Genomic DNA, 23,808 nt, shown 5'->3' with positions numbered 1-23,808 from the left:
ATGGATCCATAAATAAAGTTGACAAATGAAAAAGAATCCAAGAAATACCTGCCTTGTGAAAAGGAGCAGCTGACAAATCATCAACTGAAACATGTTATCTGTTGGGAGGTCAGAGGGATATTCCTTCTTCTGCTCCTACTCCACACTGGACACAGTGGCTTTGTGAAGAAGCGTATATTCATAAGTAAAGAACATAATTTAAGACTCTTCAGTCTCAGTCGTGGGACTAAACCCGATTATGTTATCTGGAAGTGGAAGGATCATTCTTACTTCATGCTGGCTCACACGACATGGTGCCATGTGTTCATAACGAACACATACCTATTTCCATCCTGGCTTCAAATGTTGAAGAAATGGCAAGATGTTTCCACTATCTTTTCGTTAGGGCAAGGAGAAGTCTCCTCTAAGGATGCATTAAATGACATAAATCCCCTACCCCAGGAATGAGCAGCCTGAGAAACACAGTTAATACTACATTCAGCTCCAGTGGAAGCCAGCAGACTTTAATCAAGTATGAAGTTGGCAGTGTATGATGTCCTGTTTTTAGCTGCCAGTGAAACTGCCTCTCTTCCTTGCAAAAATGGGATCTTTTTGTATAGCTTCAACAGATAACCCTGCCCTAACTGTACCTTGTGCTATGGACTTTCACTACTGGTTTGTACAGCTCTGGGATCTTCCTCTCAATCATGGGCCTAAGGTTTTCCTTCAGCTTTCCATAGTTCTTTCTAAGCTCCAGCTGGTATTCCCGCTGGTCAGCAGTAATAAGGCGCTTGTTTTTCTCCACTGCTTCACCACACCTAGGCAAAAAGAAAGAAAAAAAAGGCATGACATATATCACCTACTTCTGTCAAACTCATTAACTGTGTGTTAAGTAATCTGAATGGCCAAGGATCCAGCTCCTCTGGGCTAGGCATTCCTCTGATAACTTGTCAAGTCCAAAATGATAATGAACTAATAAGAAACCTCTGTCTTTCCCAAGTACACAGGTGGAGATGATATTTTAAAGACATTAGAAATGCATGAGGGAGCTAATAAAAAACAAATTTAATGACTGCAGAATACTGAGCTACCTGCCTGCTTACTGTAAACAGATGCAGTGACAATAGCAGATAGCAGAGGCTGTATCTTCCGCATATGGGTAATTTTTATCTAACTCAAACTTATCCTTCAGCAGTTATGCTTTGTTTGGATTAAGGAGATGAGTATCTTGCTATGTGAGAATGCTTGTTAAGATTTACAATATGAGTCTACCACTACCAATGTGTCTGCTTGACAGAGAGGGTCAAATATGTTCTTTTGAACAGCTTCCTACATAAAAATGTAATTCTATTAAAAATAAAATCAAGGCAATAGTGTGAAACGCTTGATTTCTTTAAAATGTCAAAAGATAAAACAAATGGAAGATCTTAATTTCTACATAAGTGGTTTGAAGTGTTACAATTTGCTCCCATTTGGGATGCAAAGCCTATCAAAGCACTGACCACGAAGCAGAGATAACAAGTCTGGACCAAGTGCCTAAAGCGTGAGATGACAGGATTCATGATGCTAACTTGCATAATTACTTACACAGTTGTTGCATTATTTGCTTTACTGATGCAATTCAGAATTTCAGTTGTGTTTTACTGACCTCATTATAAACTCTTTGAAGCACAGCCGCAGCTTGTTGTGATGTCGATAAAGTTTGGGGTCTGCTGGAATTTCAGCTAGGAACACTTGTGCTACCTCTAGCGGTCCCTTATAGGAATAACACAGGAAAATGTCAAAAACACCTGCTTAGACTGAAACAGACCATACGTTTGGTTAAGCTGTTTTGTTATTTCATGAGCGGAATTATGAAAGAAAACTGTGCATAGGCACCATAACAGGCTGTTTTTTTTCTCCTTTCCCTCCCCGATTTTTCCTTTGGCAAGCAAAGGCTTTGCCCATCATATTTTATCCTTCCATGTTTTTATTTCTCCTCCAGCCCCACAAAAAAGAGAACAGACAATTCTACTCAGCAGAGAAGAGCTGGGATAGCCCTATTGCCCAACCTGGTTACATGAGAGTAACACAGCTCCTATGTGTGGCATTACAAGATCCCAAGGGAGTTAAATAAGCCCAGCGCAGAAAAGGACCACTCTTTCCAAAGCTTACAATATGTTACTTCAGACTAGAGGCTTTTGTTAATGAAGAATCTGGAGAACTGAAAGTATTTAGGATTTCAGCAAAGAAATCAAGCTCTGTGAAATACCAGGTAACGCCAAGTTTTCTCTCAGCTATGTCTTCATTCTTCCATTTTAATTATTAAATTGTCTCTTTTTGTTAGCAGGCATACTCATGTTATAATTATTGTATTTCAACTTTCTTTTGGGGCATTCAGGTATTGACTTCATGTATTTTCTGTGAAACTGTGAATTCATGGTGGTCCCACAGCAGAACTGTTATTATTATTCCCATTCCCCAAGGATACACCTGGAGCGAACAAAATGGCTGAAATAGCTAGTGCACTAGGAATAGAAAATCCTTGGAAGCATTCACAAGGCTTCTGTGAGTTTCTGCACCTACAACCAAGACAGCACTTCCATAAGCACTTTCACCAAAAACATACCTAATAAACAGTATACAATGAATAAATATCATGGGATTCAGTTTAAAGGCACATTGTGACTAAATGTGTCTGACTAGATGTACTTCTTCCAGTGCAAGAGATGAGAGCAAAAAAGAAAGCACAATGAGGAAAGTATGCAGAAAGTCTTCATCTGGCTTATTTGGATCCCTTACCTGATTTACAGTGGCTCCAACTGAGCCCTGCAGAACCATTTGGAGCATTTTGGCATCTGGTGGTTCTTGGTTGGTGGCCGCAGTTAGTTCCTGTGTTTTCTTCTGCATATCTTCAATAGCAACTTCAATCGGGGTTAAAATAAACTAATGGAAATGGAAGAAGAGATGCTTCATTACCTGAATCAGACATGCAGTTGGCCTGTTCTACATCTGGCAATACCACTATCACTCTGCCATGCCAAAAGCGGTAGTTGTGAAACCCAGGAAGACTATTCAATCTAAATGTCATCTTGGTAGATGCTGCCTCTGATCCAAAGCTCTTTGACATCTCATCATTTGCAAGAATAGGATGTGGATCTGATTCCCTGTTTGCATAAATTCATTATTATTCTAAGTTACTGGCTTCATGTCTGAAATGTTTTTGCACTTTCTACCTTTATAAAGCTTCCTTGTCTCTAAACCAGCTCTGAACACAATTTAGTTCTTTGACTGTACTTTATCAGCTAGAAGTACAGCCATAAATAGAGTTCCACACATCCTCCTACACAGCATTACAAACAGGAGGTCAAAGGAAGAATATACACTCGCTATGCTCTCTTCTCTACAGTAAATATCCATCTTGCGTTTGTCTACCCATTCTATGCCATTTCTATTTATGAAAGTAACGTGTGTGAGAAATTCAGCCTTCTTTTTTCTGCCAAGCTTAGAATTTGAAAATCTTCTCCCCCAAAGACTCCTTCAGCCCCAAAGAAATTAGATCTATCATAACCCAAGTACCTCTTCTTTTTGGATGACATTGATTCTAGTTTTGACATAGGGGAAAGCATGCATTGTGGTTAGGATGGTGTTCCTCTTGTATTGCTCGCTAAGCTCTCCTCTGGGGCGCCCATCCATGGTGAAAGGCGTAGTGTACATGAACCGACAGAGGTTGAAGTTCTTCTCAAAATAGGTTACCCTATCTTTCATCTCATACTCATCAAAATATGGCTCCACAAAAGTAATTTGTATGTATGCCTGAGAAAAGAGGGAAAAACCATTACAGAACTTTACAACCCAAGAAGTGTAGAAGGAACAGCGTATGTGAAATATCCCACAGTTCACATTGCCTAAGCATGGTCTGGAAGAGCACAGAGCTGCAAATCCTCTAGGGCTCCTTCTCTTCTTCAGAGCTGACAAAACTTGCCTCTGGGGAGCTTAACCCTGGGGACCACAGCCAGAGCTGGGATCAGAGATCAGAACTTCTAATAATTTTCACACTCTGTGACAAGCTACCAACTAAGCCTTTCACAGAGGCTTTAAGGACATCCCTGGGCACAGAGATACAGCCAAGTTGGGGTTTTTTTTGGTGCCTTAATGTTTGAGCATAAAAGTTTTAAGGGGATCCCCCTGTCTTCCTTTCTCTTGTATGACAAAGAACTCAACACTCTCAGTAATACTTTCCCTACCTTATTTGGATCCAGCTTTCTTTTGTCTACAGGAGCAGAGTCCTTAATCACTTCCACAGCATCCTCCCCAAAACACTGGCCATAAAATCCCTGGAAAGGAAACAGAATTATCCTGGAGTGGTTTTAGTCCTTAACACAATGCTAATGATCTGTATGCCTCTAGGAGAAAGGAGTGACCATGACAATTTCTGGACTCTGTACAGTCAGTATACTGCTTCATGAACCACAGCTGGCCAGGGTAAGGCATCTTCCAACAACGATCAGTGTGAGTTGCTCACAAAAAAGCAGAAATCAAGGTAAAGCAACCAGAATGGAACATTGCAGATCCATGAAAAAGATGAAAAGCTATCAAAGCAAGTATCTGGCTTGTTCAAACGAAATCATCCAATATATTACAGACCTGCCCATAAGAGACATGGCCTCAAGAGAATGGATCACTTTCAATATTATGCTGTAAAAAGGGCTACAATGGAAAGGATATACACAAAGGAAATAATCTATGGTACAAATCCATTTGTTACTGATTTTTATATAGCAATAATAGAATTACAACTATATGGGTTCATTAGAAAGTATAACGTAACAGTGGAGATCATATTAACACAATATTTTTTACTTTACCTCTAATCTGTGAGAAATTTCAGGAAGTTTGGTAATTGCAGGCTCCTTATAAACAAATTCTTGTTCATCCAAGTCCCCAAATTTGGATCCATAGAAACCAACACGGAAGTAAGTTCCAAACATTCGCTTTTGACCCTAATTGATAAAAAGAAAGAGGAAATTTACAATTACTTATTTTTGTATGTCAACGTATTTGGATGCCTTTTTTTCCCAACTGATGTATAAGAAAATGCACTAATCCTACATTTTCCCTATTTCAGAGCTAGTTCTATGTATCATCGATGCTGATGGATTAGAAGCACATATTCATAAAGGAAATCATACAAATTAAGGGGACATTTGACTGAAATCTACTTAGAATTTAGGCTAATCATGAAGTGACTTTTGCAAAACAAAATAATTTATTATTTTTAATTCCATTGGATACACGTTAACAAAATTTAAATTTTGCAATGAAAATTGGTAAGAATTTGAAACTGACTAGACTCAGCAATAAGATTCTTCTGGAGAAAGAGAAGGAAAGGGCAGTATGAGTGCTGAGAATTTAGCCAGGCTTTTGTATTTCTTCTGTTTTATAATTGAAAACACTGGCTAATTGACAATAAAGTTATTTTTCTTAAATAGATGTGGCCAGGTACAATCATGCAAGTTCTTATTCTAAGTTTGACCCGTTCAGCTCTTTTTCTGTAACTCTAAACGAGTTTTATATTAATCTGTGCTTTCTCCTACAGAGCACAGAGCCTCTTTTCACTGTAGACTAGCCTTTGTAAGTAGGCCAAAGCAGATGGAAGCTTTTGTTAGAAAAAGGAAATGGATCTATTTCATATGAACACCAGTCTTAAACAAACAGTGCAACCCAGCAATGTGTCTTGCTAGCAATGCCTTGCCTCATGAGTACCTTATTAATAATGCTGTCAAAGGCCTTCTGTAGCTTGCTGTGTGTCAAGGTAAGCTTCCTGAAGTCCCGATGTGCTTCCAGTATGGGAATGACAATCTTGTACACTTCGTTCACAGTTTCATACAATCCGCCCTTGGGAGAAAAAAAAAAAAAAGGAAAAAAATAGAAGAAAAGAGTCCTCATGCACTCTGAAAAGAAACTAGATCTCTGTTAATGGCCTGGCTGAAAGGGGGATTTATGGGACTCATTCTTTAATCTGCTATGTTGCTTGTTTTAGCTTTCTAAAAACTAGTAATAGTACATTGGTAGTTCTGAGCTGCAAACAACAAACTGGATCTAATTTGGATCTCTGATCTGTTGGGCTCTCAAGCCCAAATTCCTGTGTAAAGCACGTGGTTTCTACTTAGGGACCAGAAGAGTTAGAAACGCAGGTGAGTAGAAGGAAATGGATTTATTTAGCATGTATGGTTCAGGGCAGCCAGAGCTGCATCTGAACAAAAGGAACCCAAATGATATCTTCAGAGATACTAAATCATGCATCCTCTTTAGCACCACAGCAATATGATGAGCTACTTGAGTATTAACATTATGACTCTTTACATGGCAAATGTACATTATGAGGCTGGTGGTTGTATGCTGTGTAAAAGCACAGGGGTAACTCTCACATGTGTTCTAAAACCTATAGCTTAAGCAAGATCTTCTTAAATGTACTGTCCCATGAAAATACCAGCCAAAAGGCTTGGCTTATGCCTGGGACAATCACTTTCTGCTGGTGCTGTCTGTAGTCTGCACAGTAGAGGTGGATATATGGCTGAGCTAGGCTACCTGAAAAGCCTAGCTTAGACAACCTGGCTGAGGCAAGGCTGGGTCAGCCATAAGATGTGTCTCTGCCTCTTGTTTGCAGTGGTGAGATCTGTGGAGCCTGGTTTAGCAGCAAGACTTTGTTTCGTCATGTGCAGGAAAATAAGCTATGGATCTGGCCCAGATAGCCCCACTCCATCTCCTGGTGATTCTGGCCCTCACTCACCGTGCTGAAGAGCTCCGCTGCTTGTTCCAGCAGCCCTACCAGGCCACTTTCTGAAAAATACCTCCCAGAACATATACCATCTTCATCTGGAGACAAAACATCATCTGAAACAGCAGACTCCTCTAGCACATTGGATGAAATGTTCTAAAATACATCAGAGCAGAGAAATCAGAAACCTAGATCAATAGTCTGAAACCTAGATCAATAGTCTATCATAAAGATTGAGGCAGAAACATTTTCAACATATTTACATGATGGGAAGATGAATGAGATTATACAAGTGCAGCCAGGGGATACACAGTTAAATCCCATTTAGAAGCAAATGTAACATCATAAATCTCCACAGGTGGCAGGAGTTTCGCTACAAGAATCCTAAACTTTCTTTCTTGCCTCAGGTTTAAAAGGCAGACTCCTGTATGTCCACAGACTGGCCCCCACCTGGTGGCTGGATTTCCATGGAGCTGCAATAAGCTCTATTTCCCATGCCGCAGGGGTCACAACCAATGTGTCCTTCAAGCTGCTGGCGCCTGGAGGTGGGAAATTCCAAGGTGCACCCCAGACCTCCTGCCACCTGCTTGAAGAAGTTGAACTTTCAAGTTGTTGATTTGACTTTTGCAAGCAGAGAATAAGTATGACAGACAAAATTGCTCTAAAGACTGCAGTAATTGAATGCTGCTTCTTGTTTCAGCCTCTGCCACATTACACCTTGATACTGCAGAATTTACTCAGTTTCTTGTTAAAGTTACAGATCTTATTGTGTGTTTAAATAAAACTAGATAAAGTACACAGGGTCAGTCACATTTTGAGATTCTAGACCATGAAATATTATGTCTACAGCTCTTCAGGATCTCTTTGAATAAATGACACTGTGTAGAGTCAACATTGAAAGTTTTACAATACATAGAAATACGTGTTAATGAACATGAAAATATAAGTTCATACAGTCCATACTAGCATTTCTAACTTTCAACTGCAGCAGAAATCCAAAGCTTTGATTTGCTAGTAATTACAAGGAGTTAGATTAGCGTCATGGTGTTTCATTTCAGCAGAAACTGGCAATGACAATCTGTCTGAGTGCAGGATAGATGCCAGCTGGCTAGCTAGCCGAGTCCTTAAAGACTTCTTTATAAAATGGCAGAGACACTGAGGGCTGTTACTATTGATCGTATTTCAGATAAAGAATTGGCACCACACATCACTAGCAACATGGGACTTTCCTCCCTGGATTTTGTGGATGTATTTATTTCTCCACGGGTGAAGTTTACTCCAGCCATCACAGTGCCCAGTCTGCACATCACGTCAGCTCCACTAGAAGGGGGAGCACAAAGCTCAGGATGGCATTCGCATGAGTTTACAATATGTCTGAAGTTCAGCCAGAAGGAAAACTGCAGCACGTTTTAGCACACCCATGCCACTTTCTGCCTACAGTCTCATTGAAGATAGCGACTTCAGTCAGACTTAGCCTCCCTGGCACATACCTAGGGCAACTCATACAACCCATGCTGCAGCTCAATTTCTGGTTTTCCCTTTCTGTAACAGTAGCCATTAAGGGCTGTTTTCACAGAATGGCATGTGGCCTTCAGTGGCTTTCTTGTTTGCTGGCAAAGGGAAAATAGTCCAGAGGAATTATTTGTTTAGAAAAATAACCAAGAAAGTCACAGACACCAATTATCTCTTCTTTGCCTTTAAACCTGTAATAACTAACGTCAGGCATGTATTTTCATGTTTTACAGTCCATGCACTCTAGTAAGAGAGAGCCTTCATGACTTACTCCTGTTGCTTGCATGATCTTTTGCAAAGTGGACACGCCTCACCCACCTTTTGCCTTGATCCACCTTTCACATTGAAGAATTTTATACGTGCCTTGTATAATAAAGGAAATATACCAGTTACTATGTATATCATCAGCAATTTTTTTGGACCTCACAAGCATAGTTTTCTTTAAGGAAAAGAAACACTTGTGTAAACTCAAGGGGCTTTACTGTGATCCCCATCCCTTATCACCACGTTAGATATGGCTAGGGTAGCCTGCAACCTAGATCCCCAAAACAGCACAGTTGAATTAGGCTACTGCTGAGCCTCGGCTAATTAGCCCTGTGCCTCAGCAGGTAGACACACACTAAGTCCTTGTCTGTGGTAATATAAAGTGGATTTAAAGTCAGTCCATATGCAATTCATACTCTAAGTGTGCCTTATCACTGGCAAAGGGGATTTAGTGTAAACACGAATTCAGTGAAAGGGAATTTCACTGAATGTGATCCTGTTGTGATTTTGAGGGATAATTTTGATTGCACAGAGGGAAGAAATTAATTTATCTCAGATATGAAAACAGAAGGAGTCAGTGAGTGAGATCTGAATCTCCAGGTAAAGCCAAGACAGTCTGAGTAGTGTTTCTCTCTTTTAACAAGGTCATCTGAACAAGATCTTCACAGGTGCTACAAAACACAAACCTGTTTGTAAAGAATGGGAGCTCTTCTCTTGAAAGGTTTTGTAAAAATGCAAAGTGTTATTATAGTTAATTATTGTTATTGAGCAAACTGAAATTCAAAATTATGCTGTCAGATAAAGAGTTGTGTAACTGGGTTTCTGGTCATTAAGGCATTTTATTACCTCTCTCCCGTGGAGCAACTGTTCCTTTGGCAAACATGTATTTACACAAGCATTTAGATGAGAGAGACTGCTTTGTTGCTTTTAAACTTCTAAGTTTTTTCTTGCCTAGTGCCTTGTAGAATAAACTTTGGTTCTCTAAAATAACTGGAAACATATGCATTCATGGCAATATGCGTAATTTGGGAGCAATGGAAGGAGGAACTGCATTAGGGTCAAGTGTGCAAGATTACAAGCATTCAAGGCAGCCTGGGAGCAGGATGACATTGGGAAGGGAATGCAGATTTCACCTATATCTAGATGATGATAGTATGTAACAAGTAGGGAGAAAAGAAGAAAACTGAAGTTGTGAATGGAAGTTAGAATTTAGGAAGTATACAAAACAGATAAGGGATGCAAAATGGCAGAAGTATAAATCCATGGCCAGTTAAGTTTAGCCAGTAAAAAGAGTATATACAGCTATTTTAAGAGTAAAGGAATTTAAGAATAACTCTAGTCCATCAACTGATTGCTAAGGTGAAATTGCAAATACTAAAGCCTAACATACTTAATTCAGTGCAAAATGCCAAGTGATTCAATCATGTTCACGTCTACTATTCTGAAAGGAAAAAAAAATCCAGGTGGTATGGTTATATCAAGGGATGATGAATGTACCAACTACTAGTGTTAGCCATTTCAAAATCACCTGGACCACAAAATGGGTTCCTTGACAGTTTAAAAGAGCTAAGCAAAAGGGTATTCAGGCAATGAATACTGAATTGTCATATGTTTTAGAAAACTGGGGAAGTTCCAAGGATGAAATATGCTTTGGGGACCACATTTTTTTAAAAGTAAATAAGATGAGCAGATAGTGATAGTTTTATCAGTCTGCATCCAGGATAAAGTGGTGGAAATACTGATACAAAATTTTGCTAAAGAAAAAATTAATTGTATTGTAATTAATCTGAATCAACACCAGACTATAGAAACCTGATACTTTTAAAGAGATTACAATTTCATAAAGGCAATAATACTCAAACAGTAGATGTCTATACAACATCTGAGTTGATTCTGCAAAACATTTTCACTAATTAGTTGGAATGATTCATAGTCATTGCAGCAAAAGCTCTGTAAATGAACAATGGTCTTCACCGGTCTTAGAGAACGATGATAAAGGAGGAATCATCAACATATGGGAATATTTTAAGGGTTCAGTCGTTTGTATTTTTAATAATGTGTGAAGAAAAGCAGTAAAATCGCTGAATTTGCACATGAAGTCAGTTCAGATAAGAGTAACCAAAACTGCATAATCTGATAAACTACATATAAATATCTGCATTTCAAAATGGCTGCCTCTAACAACAAAAAGTTATTTTTTCATCTATATGATGTAGAAAAGAATGGTGAAAGACAAAACCCAAGAAAACTCTCTGGAAAAGATCAATATATTACTGAGTAAAGAGCTCAACAACACCAAAAGAACCAGTGGAGTCTTTGGAGAGATAAACTGAGAGGTACTTCCCAGGCCTAAAGAACTTATGGGACATTTTTACTTGACTTTGATGTGACTGTGTATAGACTACAGTGATTGCATCATTCATCAATCAAAAGGGTGTTGGTTAGTAACTGGAGGGCAGTCAGAGGATTGGAGAACATGCCTAAAAGAACTGAGTAGCTCCAATTACCTAGATTATGAGAAAGAAGTTTGAAAGATGCATCTGTCACAGTTGAGAAGTAACAGCCTTAGGAAAAGGTGTGTGATAATGGAGAGATTCTACTTATCAAACAAGAGATTACAGTATCCAACTTCCACTCAAAACAGAAGCTAGATACAGCCAGGTAATAAAGTACCAGTTTTTGTCAGTAAGCATAAATCATTGGAACAACCTACCAAGAGTGGTGACTTTTCCTCCCCATATGCTGCTTAACACAAGAAGGAATACACACACCAGAACAGGCCATCCCAGCTTTATGCTCTTAGAGCTTGGGAGCCTTTTCTTACCTGAAAGCTGACACTGCCCACTGGGAGATAGTTTCGGTCTTCAAGCATGCTAAGGTACTCTGCTACCAGCGCTGCAGCATGGACCAGACACATGGCTGCTTCTGTGTAGCTCTTCCTCTTGGTATGCTTCTCTGCCATGTTCTGCAGCCAAGTCAGCCTCAAGTCAGGGGATGTCTGGTATCCTTTGGCAATTCTAACAACACAGGGCGGAAAGGATGTGTAAACAATCACTTCCTCTCAAATAACAGAAAGAACCTTTATAATTCTCCACCTGGGTTGAATGGAAGGAGACATGCCTGTCTTTATTCTGTATGATTCACTAAGCACAGGGCAAAAGAAACGGTTAGGCAGGGGTAGGCAGGACACACAGAGGTTATGAGGAGAGTAAAACTGCTGAACCCAAGACTCTTCAGTGTTCATCAGTCCCCAACTCCCATCCTTGCCCAAGTCTGTGACTACCTTCCAGTGGCTCCACTGCAACATGTTCACTCCCACAGCCTGGGCCCCCTATGACACATGAGCTGTGCTAAAGCAGGACTGTACGCAAACAGAACAGCTAGAGAGTTTGTCCACAGCTTGTCCCTAAAATGAACGGTTCTGGTGCTAACTTCATTGCAGAATTTCCTCAGTAGCAATTCTAAATGAATTCACCTGTACATGAGATCCATGAGCATCTCCGGATCTTCCTGAAATTCCCTCATTTTCACCGTATCTGACAGGATGCTGTTCAGATTACACAGCAGCTCTTCTACCTGCAGTAATACAAAAATCAACATGCATTTCTCAGATACTTATTTTTTCCCTTCTAGAAAAATAACAGCATCTGCACCAGATGATGTTATCCTCTTTTAGTCCCTCTTAACCCATGAAAATGTCAGGACGCTGAATTGCTACAAGATATGTTTTTCCAACTCTATTCAATGCAGCAAAGACTGCTGACATAGTAGATCTTATACATATACTTTAATTAATCAAAATGAGCTAGAATCTTTTGATCCATTTATTTCTGAATGAAAAAAAAATCAAACCTATGTGCTAATGGAGCTCAGTTTTAGTTGATCTGTGATCTGATAACAAAGCAGATGTTTTTGTGAGTCTTCAGCACAAGCTGAGTTACTGCAAGAATTTTAGCAAAGCATCTTAGAGTTGTCTGAAATGTTTTACATTATTGCTGCTGCTGCCTTATGAACTGACAAAGGGAGAGAAGTTTCCATCATGCTACTTGTCTGAAAACATAATGAATCACATTCCATCTTAGGAAACTCTTACGGGGTACAGTTCCTGCTGGGGTCTAGAAGAAAGTTGTACACAAAGCTAAGAGATGATTCTCCTGTAATGTGATTTCTGCAGAACTTCTTAAGGGTTTATTCTATGGAATTATGTCCTTCATTTCTTCCCTGCTTATTGTTCTGTTGGAAATGAACTCATGCAATAATCCTTGCATCCTTATTTTCATTGCTTTGGAAGACCAAGATCTCGGACTTGCTCCAAGCACATTCCTGTGTGAAAGCTCCTGATAAAAGCCACAGATGTCAAAAAACATTTGACCTGAATGGGAAATGGAGTTGCCTGCATATCTGCATCTTCCTCTGCATAGGCTAGGATGGTTCGTAAGGACCGTCGAAGGAATTCCTCATTAAACTCCGGTGATTTTCCAACCAGCGAGGCTAGCGACATGGTCACCTGCATCTTCACTCTTGCAAAATTCTTTCAGAAGGAAAAATAAAAACATGAAAGAATGATGGCTGCACTGCATCATACCTCCAGTTCAGATACCTCTCTCTACTGCATAAACAAAGCCCACCTTCTCCTGCCCACACTGAGTGCATTAAATTCACTGCTCACATGAGTGGCCTCTGGTGCATTAAAGCCAGTCCTGTTTTACCTGGTTAAGCCAAAGTTCCCTAATTCTGACATGTCTGAACTTTAGGGCAAGAATACTTATTGGAATACATATGCTTGCTTGACACAAGGGGAAGGCAGAAGCACCTCTTTCCCCCTCTGAGCAGGCCAGTGGGTGTGTAGATCAGGACACCCACTGAGGAGAAGAGGAAGAAGGACTGGGAAAAGATTCTGGAAACAAGTCTGGGAAGCAAAAGGCCTCTGAAGGCTTCACCTGGTGATGCACTATACCTTGCTGATCATGGTGTCTCAGAGGCACATTTTATTCCTGCAAAGCCAACACTTTTTACATATTCAGGGCTTTTAAAGTAACAACTAGTGAAGAAAATTCTGTGCAGTATCAGATACTATCCAAAATGCTAATGCATGTCCTTCCATGCTAGGACATTGTGAACCTACATGCATAACATAGGTATTTTATTCCATATGTGTGCTAAGAATAAGAGCCTTGTCCTGAGACCAAGGGGCCAGCAAAGAATTCCCATTAATACAAGCATACAGTAGTTCTGCTGAGGTTGTAATTGCATTAGAATAGAACTAGTCTAAGTTTAAGTAGTTCTGACACAGGAGTGGAAAAAAAAAGTGACAAAATGAAGAGTATTTCTTATGCATTGTACAGTCCTTGCTATCAGAGGCCTAATGCCATTCCATTTGAAGATTTACAGATGTTGCAGAAAAAGTCACATTTTCCTAAACAAAATAATGAACTACTAATGAAACTACTAATGAAAGTAGTTAAAACTACTTTTCCCTATACTTCTAGCACTTATTCTGTCTCAAATGTGCGAAACAGCATAACATATGACTATTTATCTGCAGATGTGTTCCATTTGCTATCACAATTCCAGTTTTGGCTTCAACTGATCACAAAAAAAGGTGGTACAAAACATACTGCTGTTCTCAAAATCTTACACTGGTAGAGCTGAAGCTGTATCTCATGAGGAGATAAAGAGTGGCACAGGCTTGAGTCCGTGTAATATCTATGCTGCTGCTGCAGTGATGGAGAACTCTTTGACACAGGTCAGCACACTGTTCGACCTCCTCTTCAAACAGGAAATCTCCAAACTAAGTGAGACAGAGAAGAAAACATTAATTACTCTCATTTCTGGCCATGAAAACATCACTAGCTTAGTGCACAAAAATCACAGGAATCAGACAAAATCTAAAATTTGCAAAAACTACCTTTTATACTTTTTTTTTTTTATTTGGACTTCTGATTCTTGTGACACTGTAAGTTCTATTTTCAAGCTTTTCTACACAGAAAAAGGGCTTGAAAATAGTCTTTGTATTTTGAAAAAGAGTGGCAGAAAGGGAGAGAATAAAAAAAATTCTCAGACTCCTATGGCTCCAGGAGCTTTTGAAAACTTCAAATATTGCAAAATTCCTAGAAGCATGGAGAGTTGCTATTTTCAGAATATAGAATGGTTGATGAAACACGCAAATAATTCCTTAAGCATAAGGAGCAATTACTAGCTGTTTGCACCAATGCCCTACCCTTCCCCAGCCCTCCAGCATGTTCTCCCTATGCTGTGCCACAAAACTCCATTGCTCAGCTTTCATGCCAGACCCTCCTTTACAGTGTCTCTACAATGCACTTGGCAGACAGTGTGCCCAGGGGGAAGGATGTCTGTCCTTAAGAAACTCTCGCTGTAGACAGCACAGATGCACCAGTACCATATGTACATACATAGGACTGATAAAGGTGTGTGAACAGAACACAGGATATTATTTCTCATTTGCAGGCCCATTTCCCAGTTCTCAACTTCACTCCATTATCTCACTGTTTTATGTCTAATTTATATTACAAGCCTACTGGCACAGGGTTCTATAATTTTTATTTGTAAAATAACACATATACCCTACAGTGTAATAGAAATAATTGGAATGATTGCTTCATAAAATACAGAACTGAGTAAGCTTAACTAGAAGATCTATTTCAATGAGATTGCTTCACAAAATTCATTATTGTAATTGTAAGTTAGCTTTCAAAGATAAAGTACAGTGAAAACATAATTATGAGTTCCATAACTATTCAGATATCTACCCTGTAATTAGGTTTTGTCAGCCAATCTGCATTTAACAGCAGATAGGCATTAATTGGACAGGAGTATCCTGCTTGTTATTTGCATTTTAGACTGGTTTAGGGGAAAAAAATATTTAATGGACTTTTCCATTTTGGAACTGTTTTTCTTTGTAGGAGAATGAATCTTAAACAGATTTTAGAGTCCTCATGAAGCACCTAACCCATTATGACCCATATTATAAAAACATTGTGTCAGATTCTGTCCTCATATACATTTTGAAATATTTTTTTTTAATTGGTGATACAGAAATGAAAGAATGATTAGGATTCAGCTTAGTTTTCAGGCAGAATGAAGATGAAATATGTCAACATCTCAGAATCAACTTAGAATTTTGGAACCTATCTTAGAAGTAGAAACCTAGAATGATCCCCCTGATCTCTGATAAGTTAGCTTTGATGTCTCTGCTCCCAACTGGTTGGAAACTAGTCTGATGATATAATAATTTAAATTTGAGTTTATGGAATCTATGCAATCCCTGGCATTAAGATTCCTAATTAAAATCAGAATGTATTTGAAATATAATGGGTGGAATATTTTACCTTTTTATTAGTAAATTTTCTGTATTTAAGAATAGACTGGTAAAACCACAAGATTATTCAGATTCAGTTATTTCATCTTGTGTCAATGAAATAACCTCACAACAGCTGTAGAAGTCCCTTAACATCCCTATAGATAGGCATTTGTACTTACATATGTGAGACATATTTAACGAATGACAAGGAAAAGTGGTAAGTGAATGCACACAGCTCTGCTCTAGAAATGCTGCTTCAATAATTTGATTGTAAGCATGAAATCAGAAGCATGTAAAGAGCATACCTTAGCAATGAGTGCTCTGAGTGTAGCAAAGCAGTGAGTCAGGTAAGTGGTGCTCTGATCACAGCCAAGAGAATTTATCAGGACCTTCAAAACTCCTCCCAAAAGATTGTCTCTGCACTCTGCTGCAAAGCTTGCCTACACATGGAGGAGAAAAACAACAGTAACTGCATGAGATAATTCAGCAATGAACTGGCACATAGGAACTGAAGTTCTGCTCTCCTGTCCATGAGACACATCTGGGAGTTTAGAGATTGCATTTTCCATTTGTTAAGATCTGCTTCAGAGGAATTTCAAAACACTTTTGTAGTGATCAGGAAGACAGAGTGGAAAATCTCCCAAACATTTCTCAATATCCACACACCCTCCAATGCATTTTTTAAGCTCAGTCAGCTTCTGCAGTGACTCTGAAGCTCTGTCCATTTTCTGTCCAATCTTTCACATACCTTGGATCAGGAAGTGATCCTGTGGTGGGCAAGCACCATCCTTCCCCTTGCCCCCTCATGCTCTGATTTCCTGGGCATATAGGCTAAATAGGCATACTGGTATGTTCTGATCAAACCCACAACCCAAATAGTGGGGACACTAGGCGCTATAAGTGGCGCCATGCAAAAATCATGCCCAGTACTATAAGAATCAAGCAGCTAAATGCTAACAGGTTTTCCCCTTGCTATCTATGAATATGTATGTTGCGCCAGTGGTAGTATTCCCATGCCCATGAATTCAGAGTGTCTCTCCAAAACCAGAAGACCATGTCTAAGCAGAGTCAACTACCCTAGTACCACTGCTGTGAAGGAACTGTGAAATTTTACTGCATCTGACTCCTAGAAGTTAAGTAAGTTCTGCATGTTACATTGCTCTTAGGGGCATATCTCTTTTCAGAAGGACTCCATGCAGCTGGAAGATATTTTCCTACACTGAGCACTCTGTGGGAGTCAAGGTTAAATCCTTTTGTCTCACAGGATCATACACGCAAGTATGACCAAAGGCCACCCAGCAGTCCAGTTCCAAATTACTAAAATCTTCAGATACATTCCTAGCATAAATGCTTTTCTTCCCTCATCCTCTCCAAACTCCAGAATCATAGTAAGACAGGGGAAATGGCTTTCAGCAACAACTAATGAAGATAACATGGTAGATTTCCCTTTCATTCACAGAAGTGCAATGCCCTACAGTAGAAGGGGCTTGTGGCAAGAGTGTATGGCAGGCAGCAATTTCATCTTTGGATTCATTCTTCTTCATCTTTTTTTTTTTTCTCTTCAAGATTATACAAGTTTACAGAAGATCTTTAATTAAAACATTTTGCACTGCTTAAGAAACAAAAGGAGAAATATATCTTGCTTCCCCTGGCTTCTGAGGGAGCAGGGATTGGTACCAAGCCAGCTCTGTTGTTTCCCACCTGGATGATGTTCTCTTGCATATCAAGAATGATCAGGTTAGCTTCAGTTGCCAGGTTTCCACTGATCAGAGCTTCTTGATCTAGCTCAGCTTTTGTCCTGCAAAAAGGAGTTTTAATTAAAGCACGCAGAGAGTACCCCAAGAATTAGATGGCCTGCTGCTTAAACAAAGTCAAAATACAAGTTATACCATTCTGAATGATCCCATAAGATCAAACAATGAAAATAGTGTTCAGAGGTGTTTCTTAAGAACTATGGAGTCAATCGAGGAGACCTGCTATCATAGAAAAGAAGTCCCAAAGGGAAAACCTGAAATCTAGGCCTCTGGATAGTTCAAACAGATGCTTCTGCTTCCTTAAGAGCAATCTATGTAATGGTTACTTTGCCCTCAATATCATGTTCAATTGTTCAGTAAGCTGTGCAGTAATTTCTGAATGCATTGCCTGTAGCAGGACACCAAAACCCAACACAGAATAAAAGGTAACTGATCTAACACTTCCAGAAAAAAAAGCAAGAATAGCAGGCTTGGGCAAAGGGGAAATTGCTTCAATGCCATAGCAGCAGTTTTTAATGTAGGCAATTTAAAATGTTGATTCTTGAGACTGTTGACAACATAAGACAGCAGTTCTAACAGCTGCGGGGTCAATACAGCAGTGTCCCAGGCCATTAAAGAGAGGACTGAAAAATTTATAAAAGCCAGAAAGTGGTGGTAAGGCAATGCATTATACCCTCTTACTTGAGACTTAAAAGATGAGCTCTGGAACACAGCTCCTCTGCAGCTGAATGCTCTAAGCATAGGTGCAGTTCCTAACAAAAGTATATTTTCAGAGATCCCTTCTATGTCAGAAACGAAAAAAAGGAGGCTTTGTTCTTTTTCCTGAACTTCTCAGAAAAGGGCCATTGCATGGCCAGAAGCTGCTCTCTAGAGCTTGAGATCAGTGCTGCTCTGACTTGGGCCAAAGCTCCTAAGGTGCATTACTGTGGCTGGAACAATCACTCAATCACACTTCTTACAATCACCTTCTGAGCGACTTCAAAATCTGTGGCTTTTCTGCTACATTCACTTATCTTTTCTGCCCAGTGGAGTCTTACCCAAAAAGAAAATCAGAAAAGTAAAGAGCCATCCTTTTGGGAACAACCAGATAATTCTGGGGAGGGCTAGGAAAGGAAGTCAGGGCACTTGTATGACTATTACAATGACTCAAAGCAATGAAGAACAGCAGGGCCTGCCAAAAGGCTGGTGCTATAATCAAGCCAGGGATCGCTAAATATGAGTAAGAACCGAACAAATTAAGCAAACAGCATAGCCATTTGAACCACTTCCAGCAACCACTCAGCCTTGCACATTAACCATGCTAACTGGGTCCTCTCTGACACCACACATAGCTTGTAACTGCAACTACAATCCCAAAGCATGCTGGACTCAAGGAGAAGCAGGCTGAGTGGTGACCTGTGCAAACCTGCTGTGCCACGTACTACCTGTAAACACCCTACTTATGGGACATACACACTAAGGAGATCTAAAAAGGATGAGAATAAAGATCTCACATGCAACACATACAACGCTGGGTAAAACAGAAAGACCTGGACAGCATGCAGTTTTACTTATGCAACCAGAAATTTTATTTTAAGTGGTTTAACTGAACTACTGTAAAGAGATGTTGTAGAGCTGCTGCTTGAGGACTTTTTTATTCTGATTTCAAGGAAACTGGCTGGCAGAAAGCAAGCTGCTTTCAGGGCAAAACAAGAATATTCACACAGGATCTGCATCTCTTCCTATCTAGCACAGAAGGTGGAAGGATTCTTTTTTAAAGTTTGGATAAATTCCAAATCAATAATCTTGTGTTCAAAAATGTATGTGATAGTCATGGATGAATGCTAGGCTACAACAATGTAGTTGCTGCTCAGGCTACAACAATGTAGTTGCTGCATAGCACAAGTCAGTGTTCTCAGTTCAAATTCATGCACATTGAAGGATATCATGGGAGCTCCAGCAGCTGAACTCATCAGAGGCCACTGCCTCTATCTGACACACAGTGGATCATCAAGATAATCAAAATTCAAGCAAGTAGCTATGGACAAATGACACATCTCCTTTAGGGAAAAGCAATAAATTCCATGCTTACAGAAACTTAGCATGTACCACAAGAAAAAGCTGTTAGTAACACACATCATTCCTGAAAATACAGTTTTCCATAAACCTCTACACTGACTTATCTACTACCACTAGTGCCGATAAGATGAAATGTATTGAGACATCATAACTTAAAACCTGCAACAAGAAAAACATTCACTACAGTATCATCTTCCCTTACTCCTGCTTATAACCCTTCCCAATTTTAACATAGCACATGAAGCCCAGCTCAACTGATTTAAAGTGGCAAAACTTATACCACAGTATTTTATACAGTGAGGAGCCATAGCAACACCAAAATAAATGTCACAGCAAGCCTCTGTGGAGTATTTGATACAACTTGCATCAACAAATAGTGTTTCCTACGCTGCTAATCAGAAGGAAAAATGTGTAGATAACTATTTAAACTCCTCATTCAAGTATTTGTGATCTCTTTGTTGTCATAGCAACAGTTGGATACTTCTGCTACATAAACATTTTCTATTTCTTTCTCTTTGACAGAAGAGGGAAAGGATTGAAACTGCCAATTTTGTAATAAAACATCCTAGGAGAAAGAACAAACCATAAAAAACCCAAAGAGCTTGGTTCTAATAAAAGCAGTATATATTTATTACACTACTTACTTATCTTGTCTCTCATTTGCCTGCCGCCACTGAGTCTGCTCCTTTCTCCAGCGCAGGTTTTCATTTAGCCCCGCTAATCTGTCATTCCCTAAAAGTGCAACATGTGTCAGTGAGATTAAAGCAAAAGGGGACATCTGAAGTCTGATAGCTTACTGAAAGAAGGAGATACATGTCTGTAGCAGTCTGTCAGAACTAAAACCATTCAGCTTTACAGCCTCAGGGCTCTAGTAAAAGGACAGGATCCCATCATTTTTTTCATCTAAAATTTTTACAACATTAATTTGCTTAATGTCTTCAAAGACCAAAACACAAATTATTCCATTTATTAAATGAAACAATTTTTTTTCTATGAACAATTTGTTTTTACTGACAGTTTTGACATCATTTCTTGGCTCTTGATTAGACACTAAGACAATTTCTCAGAATGTCTTAAAACTTCTTATTTGGCCTCATATTCTTCACCTGAGAAGAGCTTAGTCCTAGGGTTAAGTTTCCCCAGCAGTGGGGGAGGAAGCTCTAGCCGGGTTATTCATATGCCATGCTGACGTCACGTCCAGGCGCCAGAGCGCGGGAAGAATCGGTGATCGCGTGGGGTTCGCGCCGCCGGGTTTTTTCTCACTGCTATATTGGTAGATATTTTGCCCTGTTCATTGTTATTACTGTTATTGTTGTTGTTGTTGTTTGTTGTGTTGCTATTGCACTGCTGTATTAAACCTGTCCTTATCTCAGATTGGGGCTTTGTATTTCACTCCCTTTGTGGGGGAGGGGCAGCGGCCGCGTGGTCTCAGACCCCGGCAGGGGCTAAACCATTACAACTTTGGCACTCAATGTGGGGCTGGAGAAGACTGAAATAAGGACAGAAGGAGAAGGTGTTAGAGCAATCTGTTAGGTGTAATTTTTTTTTTCTGTTTTTACTTGTATTGTTTGATAAGAAATGTTTGCAATGCTGGGCAATTTGCTTGTGTGGTGGGGCTGGATTAATCCTCATCTCCACTCTGTGCTCCTAGTACTGGCATTTATTGTCGGTGGAAAATGTGTCAAGGGTTTTATTTTGCTATACTGGTTACTGTCTGCTTATAATGGGCTCGTTTCGCTGCTTGTGGGGGTGAACTGGTACCTGTTTGCTGCCTGGGCTTTTGTTAAGGGTTTCACCCCCTCTGTGGGTGAGCCAGGGGAAGAGATCCTCTCGGTTTTTGAGAGTTTCAGCTATCCCTGGAGCCTCCTGGCCACTGTGTTCACGGTACAATGTTTTCCAAATGCCTGCCAGATCTTGTTTTGGGCCATGTGGTACTTCTCCAACAATAGCACCACCCGGAATCCTGCCCTGAGGGCAGATAGTTATAAATGGCTAGGTATGTGGGAGAAGATGGGCAAGTGCCTGAGTCAGTGGTCACCCCCAACATTCTGGGATTTCACTCCTGAACAAGTGCAGAGTCCTGATAAACTGGTGGAGTGTTTGGAAAAGGTGTGCTGCAATCAAACAAGCCAAACGGGTGAAGCCCCAGCAGAATGGAGAATGATGGATGAAATATAAGTATGGAGAGGCCTGGCAGATCGACTACATCACACTGCCACAGACCCGCCGAGGCAAGCGCCACGTGCTCACAATGGTGGAAGCAACCACTGGGTGGCTCGAAACTTATCCAGTGTCCCACGCCACTGCCTGAAATACCATCCTGGGCCTTGAAGAGCGAGTCCTGTGGTGACATGGCGCCCCAGAGAGAATTGAGTCAGACAATGGGACTCACTTCTGAAATAACCTCAGAGATGCCTGGGCAGAAGAACACGGCATCGAGTGGGTCTACCACATCCCCTACCACGCACCAGCCTCCGGGAAGATCGAGCGCTACAATGGACTGTTAAAAACTACATTGAGAGCAATGGGGGGTGGAACCTTCAAACACTGGGACACACATCTGACAAAGGCCACTTGGTTAGCGAACACAAGAGGATCTGCCAATCGAGCTGGCCCAGCTCAGTCAAAACTTCCACGTGTTGCAGACGGGGATAAAGTCCCTGTGGTGCGCATGAGGGACCTGCTGGGAAAAATGGTCTGGGTTAGTCCTGCACCAGGCAAAGGCAAACCCATCCACGGGATTGTTTTTGTTCAAGGACCTGGGTGCACCTGGTGGGTGATGCAGAAGGATGAAGAGGTCCGATGCGTACCACAAGGGGACTTGATTGGGGGTGAAAACACACCATGAATTAAACCATGCTTTTGTCAATTTTCCTTTGTTAATGCTAATTGCTAAATGGCAGCTGGATGTGATGTGCATGATATAGAACAAAGGGGTGGATTATGTCCTGGTTTAGCCAGGATAGGGTTAAGTTTCCCCAGCAGTGGGGGAGGAAGCTCTAGCCGGGTTATTCATATGCTATGCTGATGTCACGTCCAGGCACCAGAGCGCGGGAAGAATCGGTGATCGCGTGGGATTGGCGCAGCCGGGTTTTCTCTCACTGCTGTATTGGTAGATACTTTGCTCTGTTCATTGTTATTACTGTTATTCTTATTGTTATTGTTGTTGTTTGTTGTGTTGTTATTGCACTGCTGTATTAAACCTCTCCTTATGTCAGTCCAGGGCTTTGTATTTCACTCCCTTTGTGGGGGAGGGGCAGTGGCCGTGTGGTCTCAGACCCCGGCAGGGGCTAAACCATTACAGAGGTACACCTTGGATAGTTCAAAGCTAATGATGTTTTTATCCACAGCAAAACAAAGGTCTGCAAGGGAAAGGACTGCAAGTGTGAAAAATATAAGGATTAAAATAATTATGTCTGCAACCTCTTGAGATCGTCTCAAAGGACATGGGGGAGAGGGGTATGAAGTACCAGCTGGTATTCTGCAGCGCTTCATCATTTCTCCTCTGGCTCCTTCACCTCTCAGTAAAGCTTCTTCTAATCGGGCCTTAACATCTCGTGACTTCTGGAGTGCTTGGGTGCTAACTTTATCTGAGCTTTGTTTACCCTGAAAGTAAAGTCAAAGCAATCAACAGTAATGCCTCCATCTTTGGACATGAGTCCAAATTACATCTCCAGACCCATATAAAACAGGAGACCTGTAGAGAGGGCAGAAAGCAATGAATATCATTGGCTAATATATAAAGGCTAATTAAATGTTGCAGATGTAGAAAGAGGTAGTACATGTACTGCTATTAAACACAGATATGTAGCTCAGTGCTACAGAGAAAGAAATTAAGGTTCAAAGAGAAGGTTGTTTGTTCCATTTCAGACACACCCTGTTAGAGAGGGGAGTCCTGATGTCCAGTCTGAGCTCTTAACTAAAGGGTCATCCTTAGTGTCATGTCCAGTACTTTCAGGAGCTGTCAATATATTGCCCATCAAAAATAGCCTTCAAATCCCCAGGAAAAGAAAAATAATAAAATAATTTAAGCCAACTTCATAGGATTTCCTCAAAGGCTTTGTCTGCATTTTGATTGAAGGCTAGTGTCACTGATTTTATCTGAATTAATTTATCCAGTCATAGCACAGATTAGGCAAGAGCTAATTTAACAATTGTAA

At 40.3% G+C, this 23,808-nt stretch overlaps 1 protein-coding gene across 3 annotated transcripts in view; it reads right to left on the bottom strand.

The window, feature by feature from the left end:
• The window catches only part of DOCK8 (dedicator of cytokinesis 8), a 99,452-nt gene that overhangs the window by 2,355 nt on the left and 73,289 nt on the right, over positions 1–23,808 (bottom strand). For all 3 annotated transcript variants that reach the window (XM_074855384.1, XM_074855385.1, XM_074855386.1), the window contains exons 32-47: positions 23,119–23,254; positions 20,293–20,380; positions 17,538–17,634; positions 16,142–16,276; positions 14,154–14,306; positions 12,888–13,046; positions 11,991–12,091; positions 11,340–11,532; positions 6,752–6,895; positions 5,725–5,856; positions 4,827–4,961; positions 4,206–4,295; positions 3,538–3,774; positions 2,761–2,904; positions 1,628–1,734; positions 630–797 (exon numbers count right to left, since the gene is read on the bottom strand). In XM_074855384.1, the coding sequence (XP_074711485.1) occupies positions 630–797; positions 1,628–1,734; positions 2,761–2,904; positions 3,538–3,774; positions 4,206–4,295; positions 4,827–4,961; positions 5,725–5,856; positions 6,752–6,895; positions 11,340–11,532; positions 11,991–12,091; positions 12,888–13,046; positions 14,154–14,306; positions 16,142–16,276; positions 17,538–17,634; positions 20,293–20,380; positions 23,119–23,254 (2,219 nt within the window). The remainder of the gene's footprint in view (positions 1–629; positions 798–1,627; positions 1,735–2,760; positions 2,905–3,537; positions 3,775–4,205; positions 4,296–4,826; positions 4,962–5,724; positions 5,857–6,751; positions 6,896–11,339; positions 11,533–11,990; positions 12,092–12,887; positions 13,047–14,153; positions 14,307–16,141; positions 16,277–17,537; positions 17,635–20,292; positions 20,381–23,118; positions 23,255–23,808) is intronic.

The sequence above is a fragment of the Strix uralensis genome, chromosome Z, assembly GCF_047716275.1.
Source record: "Strix uralensis isolate ZFMK-TIS-50842 chromosome Z, bStrUra1, whole genome shotgun sequence".
Taxonomy (NCBI): Eukaryota; Metazoa; Chordata; class Aves; order Strigiformes; family Strigidae; genus Strix; species Strix uralensis.
This window is presented reverse-complemented; position numbering and strand designations above follow the sequence as displayed.